Here is a 12,963-nt window from a genome sequence, read left to right as displayed (position 1 = left end):
GTTTAACGTTAACGTTAACGTTTAACGTTAACGTTAACGTTAACGTTAAGTTTAACGTTAAGTTAACGTTAAGTTAATTAATAATAACTAATACTAACTACTACTACTACTACTCTCTCTCTCTCTCTCTCTCTCTCTCTCTCTCTCTCTCTCTCTCTCTCTCTCTCTCTCTCTCTCTCTCACATGTATTATTGTATTTACCTAATTGTAACATCTCTTTGTCTCTGATCTAGCATACGTGGTTTAGTAAGTGGAATTGGTGGTGGCGGTGGTCTCCTTCTTGGCGCATCTTGAAATTGCAAATTTGGCATTGAAGATCTATAATTCACAGTAGGCGTATGATACTTGTATTGTTGCGTGCTTTTAACAGAGTTCTGCGCAACATCTTGCAAGGATTTCCACTGTTCTTGTAACTGTTCTGCTAACCTAAGCTGCTTCTGCTCACGATAAGCCAAATTATTGCGTTGTCTTTTTAATTCTTCCTGTTCCAATTGTAGAAGTTCCCTTTCCACTCGTAGCACTTCCTAAAAAGACAATATGATATTTTTATGATTTATTATCTTTACATGCATATTTAAAATATTAGATATAAATGTTTCTATCGCGTTAATTCTAATTATATTCTCTTAAATAGAAGCAATTATTATTACTTAAAATACAACAACTCTAAATATTTTCATGAATAAATAAATACATTTAGTTCAAAACTTAATTAATTCTTATTTGCTATTTTCGCGATTCTATACGAACTTATGTTTTAGCAACTCTAACAAAATTAATTAATCCCTCTTATATGTAATTAATATTCGTTTAACATATTATATTATTATAAAAAGAGATCAAATTGAAATAAGCTGAGATTAGTTAAGATATCTCGAAAGAAATTTAAAAGAGACAGAATAATAAGAGATTTAAAGAATTCATATACGAATACTTATGTAAAAAGTTCCGTGCAAACAAGCGACTAAAACAGTGGTGAAGACAACTGCTGCCTTACCCCGGAAGGGAATTCATCTTCGTTGCTGCTCAACCCAGCACCGACCAATGCCTTGCTCTGTGAATAATTAGCAACGATCCCTCTATCAATATTTACACTATATATTGATTTGCACCATACTACTGAACGATCGAATCTTTTAGGCAATGTTGTAAACGCAATAGTAAACGTGACTAACATGCAATTTTTTTCCATGTATAAATAACGGTAGTAACGGATCAAAAGATATCGACAAGAATCACAGCATTGCCCCAAGGATATTTTTAAGCTATCGGTTAAAAATGCGTGCCTCGGCTAGAAGAAATTTGTGCATAGCTTCGAGTTTCCCCGGAAAAAAAAACAATTGACAGAAATGTCAAAGAAAGAACATATTTGAAAGATAATAAGTACCTTGTGTTCTAAATTTACCATCTACTTATAAAATCAGGCTCTTTTGCTCGTTAGTTTCGCGTTCAAAGAATATAAAACTGAATAATTTGCCTTACCTCTTGTTCGCGAATTTGACTTTCCATCGTTCGGATGCGCATCTCCTCCTTATGACACGCATCAGCGACTCTCCGCTCTTTCTCCTCGATCTCGTTCTGCATCCTCAGTTGTTCCGACTGCGTCTCAAGCTCTTCGTCCTTTCGCTTGTCTCCAATGTACTTTGCTTCCTTTTCCGTCGTTCGCACCTGGATCTCCCGCTGTTTCGCTGTCTCATCGTGTTGCTGTTGCGATTGCTCGTGTGAGGAAGCATCTTCCTGCTTGCGTGCGTCGTCTCTCTTGCGAAATGCGTCCTCATTGCAGCGCAATATCGCCTCTCTCTCCAGCTGCATCTTCTCCTCTTCGAGTTCGCGCAGTTTGTGGGCCAGTTTTTCTCCTAAGTCACTAATGGCATCACCAATATATTTGACAATTTATTCGTTAGAATACGAATTAAGTGTTCTTTTAACAAAAGTCCAGAAGACATTTGAAAAGCTGAATATCTTTTAAATTGTCTTTTGAATATTTTCTGCATTTTCTGAATTTTGTATTCACAAAAAAAAACATAAAAAAAAATTGCATGTAGAGACAGCTTTATCTGTACCTGTTGTATTCGCGATTATCGCCGTATCGCCATTGTTCTTCTTTTTCGAGAACTTCAATAATCTCCCGCTCTTTTTTTGTAATTTCATCCTCTTCGGAAGAAGTCACACTGGCACCAAAAGGCTCGCTGCTTTGCCTGCTGTGCTGCGACATGTCGGGGCTAACAGGTTGCTTTGCCCAATCCTCGACGTGTCCTAATTCGACCCCAGAATCTCTTTCGTGACTCGAATCTTGCTCATAATTACTGTCGGTGTCATATGAGCGACGATGGAGTTGTTCGATGCGTCTCTCCTCAGCGAGAATCGCCGCCATATCCGGTGGTTTCGTCAGCGTTAACTCGGGTTCGAAATCTTCATCGTTGACCTGCTGTTAATAAAATCGATATTGACAATATTTATCTTTAAATCTGTCAATTAAACATGACAGATTATTTTTAAAACAACTGAGATGAACAGAAACAGATCTCTGAGAATTTTCGCGCTTACCCCTTCAATACCGAGGAAATCCGAGCGTCTCGTGCGCAACTCTTTCTTGATTCTACGAGTGGAGTTTAATCTCTTGAGCGGCTCTGACGGAGGATTATCATCGTCGCTGACGTCCACCGGAGGCGGTGGTGGTTTCTCTTTTGGTGGTTCCACGCTCGTTGGTGGACTCAGAAGGAAAGGCTGATCGGCAATTATCTCCTCATCATTGGACAGAGTTAACGGTAGAAACTATAAATAACAAAGGACATTTATGTTATGAATCGCTCGATGAATTGTCTCAGAAAATTATTGTACATTGTATTTAGACAAAAGGGATTGAAATTTTAGTATAATTTTAACTAACTTGTTTAGAAATCGGTGACGTTGAATTCGGGGTATTCAGCGCGTCGACCAAACTAACTTCTAGCTTGGCTAAACTCAGGTTCGTCGGTCGTTCTAGCGGATGGTCGGCTGTCGGCATAGCGACCATGGCATTAGGTGCGTCATGCATGTCGATGTCGATGTCGCACTTCTTCTTGACTACGTTCGTCGACGTTTCCGCCGTTTCTTGTTGCTTGTGTTCGACTGCCGGGACCACTGCTGGGCGGTTCGCAGCGGTGGTGGCTACCTCCTCCTCTTGGTCCGCTTTCTCGATAACGATCCGTTCCTGAAGAGACGAGTCATAGTGTAGCCGAGAGCGGAATATGTAAAATGCAGTTTCGCGCAGATTTTGCAACGCTACATTCTATGCAAATTGACGGATGATGGTCTAGAATAGCGAATTTCTCAAATATATGAAGATCGGAGACGACATGAATTAAAAGGACAAGATCACTTTCTTTTGATCGCGCTCATTAATGTTCAAAGATACAAACGCATTTTTCGGTTAATTAACGTCTTAAGAAAATGTTTTACAAACTGGTTTTAATTAGGATGATAGGTATAAACACTGCGATATTACAACGAAAAATTGTATAATTGAAAAAAAAGTCGCGATTTATCTTTTAATTTTTAATTATTCGAATACTAAAAAATATCTAGAAAATGTTCGTAATGTGTATCAAATTAGCAGTTAAATATAAAAATGACATCATACAGTTCGTCAGTTAAATAGCGAGATAACTTATACAAGATCATTTTAAAAAACTGTAATGACAAGAAATCGCACATTTAAGTTGAGATTATGCTTTCGGAGATTTTTATGGTTCGTAACATCGCGGCCGTGGATCCGATGATGCAATCGTTAAGTGACATAATATAATGCGTGTACTTCGACGCCATATTTCACCGCAATTGTGATCGGTATATCTTCCCAGCGTAACGGTTACACGAAAAAAAAAAAACGTCAGGAGAATGTCTCGCGTGTACCAGATGAATGTGAAATTCCTGTTGTGGGAATACGCGGGTGCATTTTACCAGGTCGACGCATGTTACGTAATGTTACACGTCCGATGAGTCTCGCGAATCTTCGCAATCACGTGCGCTTTTCTTCGCGATTTGACGCGCCTTTATGAAGATGTACGGAGCTCGTGTTACGATATCAATACTCGAGAAGCACTGATTTCGAATAATGACTCGAATAACGATTTACGATCAAGATTTCTTGTATCTCTTGCGGATCTCGTCATAATCGTAACAAGATCAATTTCGAAGTAAGATTGATCTCATCTCATCGTAGATTATTTGAATGGGACAAAACATATTATTGTATTATAATCTTAATTATTAAATACAGATCGTTGCAAAATCTTCGTGTTAATTATAATTATAAAATATTTTAATATAAATATATATATTGCAAAAAATAAAATTGTAATTTGCTGGCTGGCGATACATGATCGGTAAAGCATCGTCGAATAGAAGCTTGTCAATTGTGTCAAAATAGTATCAATATCTTCCATGCACTGTGTAATGCTCTCTGATTAGAAGAAATTATGAGGCATTAAGATAAGCGATTGAAAATAAAGAAGCTCCAAAGGTGCAAATAAAGAATAAAATACTAATTAAATATCTCTCTGAAAATTAAATACAGAAGAATTATGTAAAAATTAATTAAGATCAATCAAATATTAATATATCAATATAGAACTAATATTCGAAATAAATTTAATTCTCTACAACTCTTTTCATTCCCACTCTGTTTCTCAAAGCAAATTAAAAAAAAAATTATTGCACTTCTATGTAACTTCTAGATAATATCATCAGTTAATAGCTTATTCAATACTCTTTCTCGTTTCAAAAGCGAATACACGAGTGAGTGTTCTTAAGCCATCAAGAAAGCCTACAAATGCCAAGTCGATCGAAGCAATTCGATCACGCGATCTTTTCAAACACTACACGGCAAAATTTTAAAAAAATTCACACTTCACTAATAACCCACACATACACATTCACGCCTAACCGTTCGGTAGTACCTCTTACCTCACGAGTTATACTCGTAAATCGCATGCAGGTGACGAGCACACGGGGAGGGAAAAACTACGTTCACTTTCTCAAGTTGCAAGCGGATCGTGCACACGCCTCGAAAATCGCACAGCCACTAGAGATCACCGTGATGTCAGGTGTTGTCAGACTGATTAAAGCCGGCTGTGAGCGCGCATACGGCGCGATAAGGTCTTTCGGCGATCGAGAGAGAAAGAGAGAGATAAGAGGGATATCTAGCCTCCACTCGAGGCACAAGTTCTCCGATGGAGTGCAAAGTGCGATGTGAAATTCACCAAATATGTACAATCGTCCGTCTCTAAATGAGACTGATAAAGAAGGGATTGATCAGGGCCTACCTTGTGTCCTCTATTTGTCTATGAACAAATCAGGCGCGTGCCTGATGTGTTGTTTTGATAAACAACAATGGAGATAAAAACAAAATAGAAAATATCGATGATAGTGACCTCTTAATGTTATCTTTATTTTAGGCTATTGAAACCGTTTAGAGATGATTTCGAATTACTGTTTCAATAAAATTAATCCCCCAGCACCACCCCGAAATTTTCGATCATAGTTTACACTCTGGATCGTTGAAGGAAACAGCATATATTTTTTATGGTTCTAGACTACATAAAAAAAATCTGAAAAAAATTCTTGTACTTTGTGAAACCTTTTTAATAATAAGTTTTTATTATAATAAAAATTGGACTGTATTTTATTTATTTTGAAATTTGAATAAGAATTTTGAGAAAACGTGATATCGACTGTGCCTTAAAAGATACAAAGTGATGCTGGTGAGTTAATGTCTATTATAATTAATGTCTCTTTTTCCTCTTACTATTCCTTTTATTGTTACTAATCGCAAGACAAGACATAGAGAAAATTGAATAATATCTCTTTGAAGATTTTCGAAGGTAGACCCTGAACCCGAACGGGGCTATCCGTACAGACATGCGTGTCTCGTGAAATTACCATTCGTTCTATTAAAAAAAAAGAAAAGGAAAAAAAAGAAGCCGTCGACTTGGTATCCCACACGGGGGCTAACACACAGCTCAAGCAAATCGCTGCTTGCTCGAAGCAATCAAGAAAATATGACGTCTTACCTCTTCGATGTATCGAGGAGACTGAGACGCGTAGAAAGAAAACGATCGCGCGCCAACAAACGAGCGACAATCGTTGATGGAAATATCGTTGACAGCGGCGATGTAGACTCACGTGGTTGCTTTTTTTTTTACAGTCGGCACGGTCGGTTCTTTATTAGTAATTAACTATCACCGTGACTGATCCTTGACTCCGCGCGTCACACGGCCGATATATCCATCGTACTTTGAACGTGACGGTTATTAAAAGCGTATTTATGCGCCCTGTTAATCGTGGAGATGAACTGTGCCAAGATTTGCGGTGACAAGCTGTTTACGTTATTCAATGTCTGACGAATCTCGTTAATAATTCGTCAAAATTTATCGTCATAAATGAATCAATTAATTTGTTGAATTTCGATGAATTTGATATATTATAATTTACAGGTGCAAATTCTTTCAATCAATCCGAGATTGATTTTTCTTTGATAATAACTATGTGATAAAAATTAAAAAAAAAATTAAAAAAGCAAGATAAAGCTTTACTATTCCGCGCGATAAGACTCACATATAAATGTAAGAGAAAATAATACGACATAGTAGGTTTGCCAATGTATCTTATATTTCATCGTTGTTCGTTCTTTCTCGGTCGACCGCTTATAATCCATGACAATTAATCATAATCGCGCGTCAAGTGTCGGCGAGTTCTTTCAAAATTTGCTCGGAGCGTTGCAAGTGAAGTTAATTAAAGTGTTACTTGGAGAACGCCCCGCGATATCGCCGATATTCTAATCGACATGCTCGACTTAATGCACGATCGTAATTAAGATGAGGAGCGATTGAACGTGTTATCACAATAGTTTATTCCTGCTTACAGTCGATATCGGCGGTCAACTTTAATCGACCGTTCGTTCGCAGCTTTCGCTGTAATCGCGGAGGAGAAAGATAACTGTTGATTAAAGTCAATTAATGCCGAGATCGACCATTACGTTTTTCCTTAAACGGCGTATTTGATAGTACTTAGGTTGCCTGCTGTTACGTCACAAACATAATACCGCAATTGTGAACTCTATTACAAGTCATTGCGCCGTATATTATTACGCATAGCAGCAATTTCACGGTAGAGTTTCTGCCGATCTAAGTCTACATATCATATAACCGAAGATTAACTTATATTCGCACCTGCGTCGCGCCTATTTACATGACTAGTGGCGTACGTAGCCTAAGTTTATGTAACTTCGCGTTTAATGAACATAGAGACGATAGCGATTCGTTAAGGCTAAAATCCTTAAAATAAAATCTCTTCGGAGGAACCCGAGTCTCGAAGGGCTGAGAGCGGAACTCTCGAACCGGGTGACTTCTACGAACAAGTGTAAACATAAGCGAAGAAGAATCGCACAACGTTCAGCTAACGTGGAACGTATGTCTTCGACCTGTTCGATCTGTTGGCTGATAAACAACGTAGTTTGTATGCGGATAAGGTCGAAACGATGATGGAGTTGTTTCTGGAACCCTCGTTCTCTCAGTGTTTCACACCCTCGACACACCCTCGCATTCCTCGCGCCCGACGAGACGGTGGCTCTACGTACAAGATCTAGTATGGTTTGTCTAGAGGCTGATAAAAAGAGGAGGATACTGCGCTTGTTATTGTCAGATCAGAAAAGATGATCCTCGCGTTTTTAGGAATTTTTCGAGGCGTTGCTGGTTTGCTGATCGCTTCTAACCTCGGTGACGGGGGTTGTCCTCTTGTCCACCGTGTTGACGCGGTTCACTGTGATGAATGGCGTCACTGGTGGCGTCATAGGTGCCTTGCCCTGAGGTACCACCACCTTTTCGCATACCTCCACTACGGTGCGACGTCGTTCCGCAGGCAATAGCGCATCGTCGTGGCGTCGCGCACTCGCTGCGGGTAATCTCGACGAAGGTAAAAGTTCTGCTGAACTCGTTTGCGGGGACACAGATGAGGAGATTTCGACGGTCGTCGTTTCGGATGTTCTCCGAATCGAACAGGGAGATTGACTATTCGAGGATTTGTTATTCGCGTTGTGCGCCTTCGAGGACGAAGATTTAGAAACGAGCGAGGTCAAGACAGAGTCAGGACTCGTTGGTGAAGATTTAGCGGTTTTGCGAGGGAGAGGGGTGGGAATCTTGGACATAGTGCGGCAGGATGCGGGTTTGGAAACTGGACTGGCCTCAGGAGAGAGGCTAGTCGTCGCTCTGACGGAGGGAAAGGACAATTGATATGTCTCCGCAATGGGGATGGTTTCTAAACACGGCTGAAGTTGAAGGAGATTGGAGAGATGTTCCTTGGGCGGGTTCTGCCGCTTTGCCTGGCCAATAGATTTCGGTCTCGCTTGCTCGATAGAGATTTTCAGACTGGCCGATACTATGGATTCGTTGGGACTTAGTTCAGAATCTGTCTTGAACTCGGCCGCGTCTTTGCCGAACGTTCGTAATTTCGAAAGACTTTCGGGGATTGTCATCTCTCGCGGAGGTATTTTGGGATTCGGATGGGTGATTGCGCGAGGCACAGAAATATGTGAACGAAGTGTATTAGAATTAATGGCCTCTATGCGCGTCTGCGACTGTGATTTGTTAGTCGATAGTTCCCCAGAAGTATCAGCAGTACCCTACAGAATCAGAGAGTTACCCGATATGTAGTTGTTCGAAACCCACAACCAAAAAAGAAAAAAAAGAATTGGTATAAAAAAAATAGTAAAATAGTGCTCATTCTGATTTTTCAGGTGTGAAAAGGCGCCAGAAAAAATGTAGCTAACAATGAAATTGTTTTTTCTTGAATACGGGTGTCAGTTTCGAGTTTTCTAATTTAAGTTTCTTATGCCCATTTTCACCAACGTAGATTAACTTTAATCTCGGTTCAATTTATTCTTCGTCTTTTTCTAATTTTTAGAATTAAAAAAAGACGAAAAGTAAGTTGAACCGAGATTAAAGTTAATCTACATTGGTGGAAACGAGCATTAGAAATCTAAAATGAAAATCTGTGAAAGTATGAATAATGTTTCTCATCGAATGGAACTTTATCAAAATTTATATAATAAAATGCGATATCTTAAAAGTTTAAATAATTTCTCTTACCTTGTTCACTGCTACTGCCTCCCGGTGGCTGGTGAACTGTGAGCGAGTAGTCGCAGTGTCATTCGGCGCTTCCACTATCATGCCCGATGCTAATGCGTCCTCCTGAATGACAGCCATAGTCTTGATCCTCTCTTCGACTTCTCTTCGTTCGATTGTGCTACTGGTGTGTTGCACAATCTCTTCATCGATCGGCTCGTCTGCCTGGCTGACCGAACAACTTACGTCTGCGGTATGAATACCCGAATCCTCGCGATCCGTGTCGTTCAAGAGTTCCGCGGACGACGACGAAGCGGGATATTGACGTCCATAATCAAGCTCTTCGAGGCTTTGCACACGCTCGAACGTGTCTGGGCCGCTGGACGCGTCCGCGTCCAGAGAATCCAGACTTCTGTGGAAGACGGCTCGTGGTACGCGATATTCCGAGTCGGGCGACGAACTCCTCTCGCTGGGTGTCGATGTGTCGACTCTGTTCTCCTGATCACGGAAACAAAGCGGATGCTTGCCGACGTGTGCGGGTTCTCGTTTCTCTATCGCGTCTTTACTTCTGACTACGTCCAGTGTGCTAAGACGATCCTTTATTGTCCTGGCGGTGAACTCACCATTGTGTGAACGCGACAACTCATTCGTCGTGGTCGGCACCGAAGACTCATCGCTGCTACTGTACTTCTCCAAGGTGGACAGTCTTTCCCTGAGAGGCCTCACCGTTTCCAGATCTTCCGTGCTGAGCTTGCGGTGAACGGAACTCTTGCTCTCACGTTCCGAAGCTTGTTTTTCCAAATGAGTGAGCCTCTCTCGGATAGAGCTCATGTCGCCGGACAATCGATTGAGAGTCTTATTAGTGGCTTTGTCACCGTTCTCTGTCTCGTACTTCTGTCTCTCGAGACTCGATAGTCTTTCTTTGATCGATTTCGTGCCGGTGAAATCACCGGATAACCTATTGTTTGCCTTGCTATCGCTGCTCTTCTGCGACGCCTTTTCGAACACCTCACGTCGCTTCAATATGTCCACCTTCACTAATGACAGCGGGGACTTACTACTCTCGTCATTCAAGTTTGTCTTTGAACCGTTCAGCGATGATTTCGTCATGTCTAACTTGGAGTCGATTCCAGTTAAGGATCTTCGCGGTATGTTTTGCGACACTCTCGACACGTAACCACGAATGGCACCTTCATATGTATATTCTTCCGGTTCGGGCGAACTCGTTGTCGCGGTAGTACCCGAATCGTATTCCTGATTATGATTCAGATTGCCATGAAAACCACCAAACATTTTTTTCGCGGTAGACGTCGTTGTTACCGGTACAGTTGTCGTTGCCGTCGTTGTTATCGATGTTATTGTCGATTCTATTGTCTTACTAGTATCAGTTGTTGTTGTTGTTGTCGTTGCCGTTGCTATTGATGCGATCGTTGCTGATACTGATGTAGTCGCGATTGTTGCCGCTGTCGCGATTGTTGCGATGTTTGTCGTCGTGGATGAGGCTACATCGATGGTGTTATCGACATCCGAATGACTCTTCTCGATTTCGCTATCCCTATCACTCTACAATTTGAAAAACAAACATAATATTATCAAACGATGGTTATTCTCATAAGGATATAAAATTTTTCATAGTAAAAAAAATACGATTTAATATTTAACTATTATTCTCTTCTTGTATTGTATATCGATTTAATAGATATTAATTTATAAAAATTATTATTGATTGCGCGACGAATAGCTTGGGACTAAATAAATGTTTGCAAGTAACACATAATGTAAATAAATGTAAGAATAGAGCAGTCACGATCATACGATTTACGATTTGATGAGATCATTGCAGAGTGGCGGTAAGTTTTGAATTCACGAATCGATAATTCTTGCACGAATTCGTAATAGAAAAGATAAAATAAAAGGCAAATTAAAATTTTATGATTAACGATTGATTCTCATTAATTTGCTTTAAAAAATGTAAAAAAGATATATTTATACATAAATTACTAATTAAAAAAATTTCCTTGTTATAGAATTTATGATATAGATTTAATCGGAATTAATGTTCTTTTCAATAAAAGCGAGTCGACGCGAGTCGACGCAAAGCGTATATTACGCACGTGTTTGAATAAATGCGTACCAAAACACTATGTGTGTCGTCATGCGTATCGCCGCTGACCGAGCTCTTGCCGCTGCTCGTACCGATCCCGAGGTCGCTGAGATCATTCGCATCCTCGTCGTTGTACATAGCCAAGCTGATGCTCAGCTTACGACCCCTGTTACCGCGCTCCTCCATCATCTCCGAGAAGGTTTTGTTCTTACGACGTAGACGGTCATGTTCCTCCAATTCGAGTTTTTTCACTTCCACCACTCGCTCGATTATGTGTTCCTGCCGCTTCCTCCGACTACTCTTCCAATTATCCAAATTCTGTGGATGAAATGTCATCTTTCATTACTAAGAAAAACCGTAATAATTTTACTGTAATAATTTTTATGTAAAAACTTTTAAGTAAAATACATAATGATCTATAAAATATTTAATTTTAATGTAAAATTTTAATATAAAATATTAATTTTAATGAGAAATTTGACATTTGTAAATTTTGATGATACTTAATTCGATTATTAATGATTTTAAACTTAATAAAATAAATTAAATAATTTTATAGTAATATGTTAATTGGCTTTAATATTTTATTTCAATTAACATGGATTTAGATTTAGATTAAACAAAATAAGTAAACTTCAACAATTTTTTTTATACACGTTTTTTCATTTAAGATATGAATTTAAATTTGTATAATTGGTGAATTATAGAATTAAAGTCAAAATCATCGAATGTAAGTACTCGTATAAGAAATTGAATACTGTAATACTTCTTTTTTTTATTAATAAGATGATGACTTTGAAGTTACTCACTGATTGCCAATCCTCGGGATCATCGCGGACTTCCTGTTTGATTTTCTTCACCTCTTGGACTTTTTGTAATTGCTCCTGCGCTGTTCGATAAAGTGAACATGGTCCGACTTTGACGAATTGTAAAGGATTAGTCGCTTGCTTGGGAGGTGTTTTCAAAGTCGTTTTCAATTTCGGTGGTTCATGTGTTAGCTGTAAAAAGAAGATCATATGCAATATTTCTTCTCATGTGTTTCATATATCATCAAACTTGGAAAATTCACAAAACAAAACGTAGATAAAGATGATAATTCGAATCAAACATTTAGGGATTAAAATGATTTGTAGTTTTCTGAATAAACAAGCGTTTCAATGTCGCAGATTTAAATTTAAAAAAAATCTATTTTGAAACCGTACAACTCTTTTTAGGAAATTATATATCTGTTTAACTCATTCTTCATCATTTATTTGTATTTTATATTTAATTTTTGTTTTGAATTAGAATCATTTTCTGAGGAAAAAAAAGAAAATATTTACAACAAGTACTAACCACTCTTTCGTTTCGCCGCTCGGATGCGGCGGTTTGAGACGAAGCAGGCATCCTTTGAGTTCTCCTGCTTCTCTCGCTTTTTTGAGATACTCCTCCTCTTCAATGATGAACGATACCTGTTCGCACGACTTGGTCCATCCTATGTCCTCTTCCTACAAGAAAGAAACAAAGTAATAAAGATTAATAGAAAATTTTGACATTCATGTGATCGGATAATATATGTATAATGAAGGTTATCTCTTACACTCGATCATCTTATATCAATAAAACATAAGGTCTATTCGCGTTACTTGTATTTTTTACGTTTAGTATCTTTAATTTCTTTTTCTTCAAATATATATTTATCTTATTTTAGGTGCAAAAAATTTTTAGGAATTTTAAGCAACGTGAACAAACCTAATTATATATACCTCTACAATTTCG

The 12,963-nt window shown here is 38.8% G+C and overlaps 1 protein-coding gene across 1 annotated transcript in view; it reads right to left on the bottom strand.

Annotated features, from left to right (window-relative positions):
* The window catches only part of LOC105620849 (uncharacterized protein CG43427), a 14,885-nt gene extending 2,294 nt beyond the window's left edge, over nucleotides 1-12,591 (bottom strand). Inside the window, exons 1-13 of the mRNA XM_012202325.1 lie at nucleotides 12,541-12,591; nucleotides 12,015-12,203; nucleotides 11,236-11,523; nucleotides 10,614-10,664; nucleotides 10,495-10,530; nucleotides 9,126-10,460; nucleotides 7,763-8,659; nucleotides 2,891-3,193; nucleotides 2,548-2,775; nucleotides 2,064-2,428; nucleotides 1,483-1,864; nucleotides 998-1,054; nucleotides 202-524 (exon numbers count right to left, since the gene is read on the bottom strand). Coding sequence (XP_012057715.1) covers nucleotides 202-524; nucleotides 998-1,054; nucleotides 1,483-1,864; nucleotides 2,064-2,428; nucleotides 2,548-2,775; nucleotides 2,891-3,193; nucleotides 7,763-8,659; nucleotides 9,126-10,460; nucleotides 10,495-10,530; nucleotides 10,614-10,664; nucleotides 11,236-11,523; nucleotides 12,015-12,203; nucleotides 12,541-12,591 — 4,505 coding nt within the window. The remainder of the gene's footprint in view (nucleotides 1-201; nucleotides 525-997; nucleotides 1,055-1,482; nucleotides 1,865-2,063; nucleotides 2,429-2,547; nucleotides 2,776-2,890; nucleotides 3,194-7,762; nucleotides 8,660-9,125; nucleotides 10,461-10,494; nucleotides 10,531-10,613; nucleotides 10,665-11,235; nucleotides 11,524-12,014; nucleotides 12,204-12,540) is intronic.
* Between the last annotated feature and the right edge of the window lie 372 nt (nucleotides 12,592-12,963).

Source organism: Atta cephalotes (genome assembly GCF_000143395.1).
Source record: "Atta cephalotes unplaced genomic scaffold scaffold00030, whole genome shotgun sequence".
In the NCBI taxonomy this organism is placed as follows: Eukaryota; Metazoa; Arthropoda; class Insecta; order Hymenoptera; family Formicidae; genus Atta; species Atta cephalotes.
The sequence above is the reverse complement of the archived record's forward strand: the minus strand, read 5'-3'. Positions and strand labels throughout refer to the sequence as shown.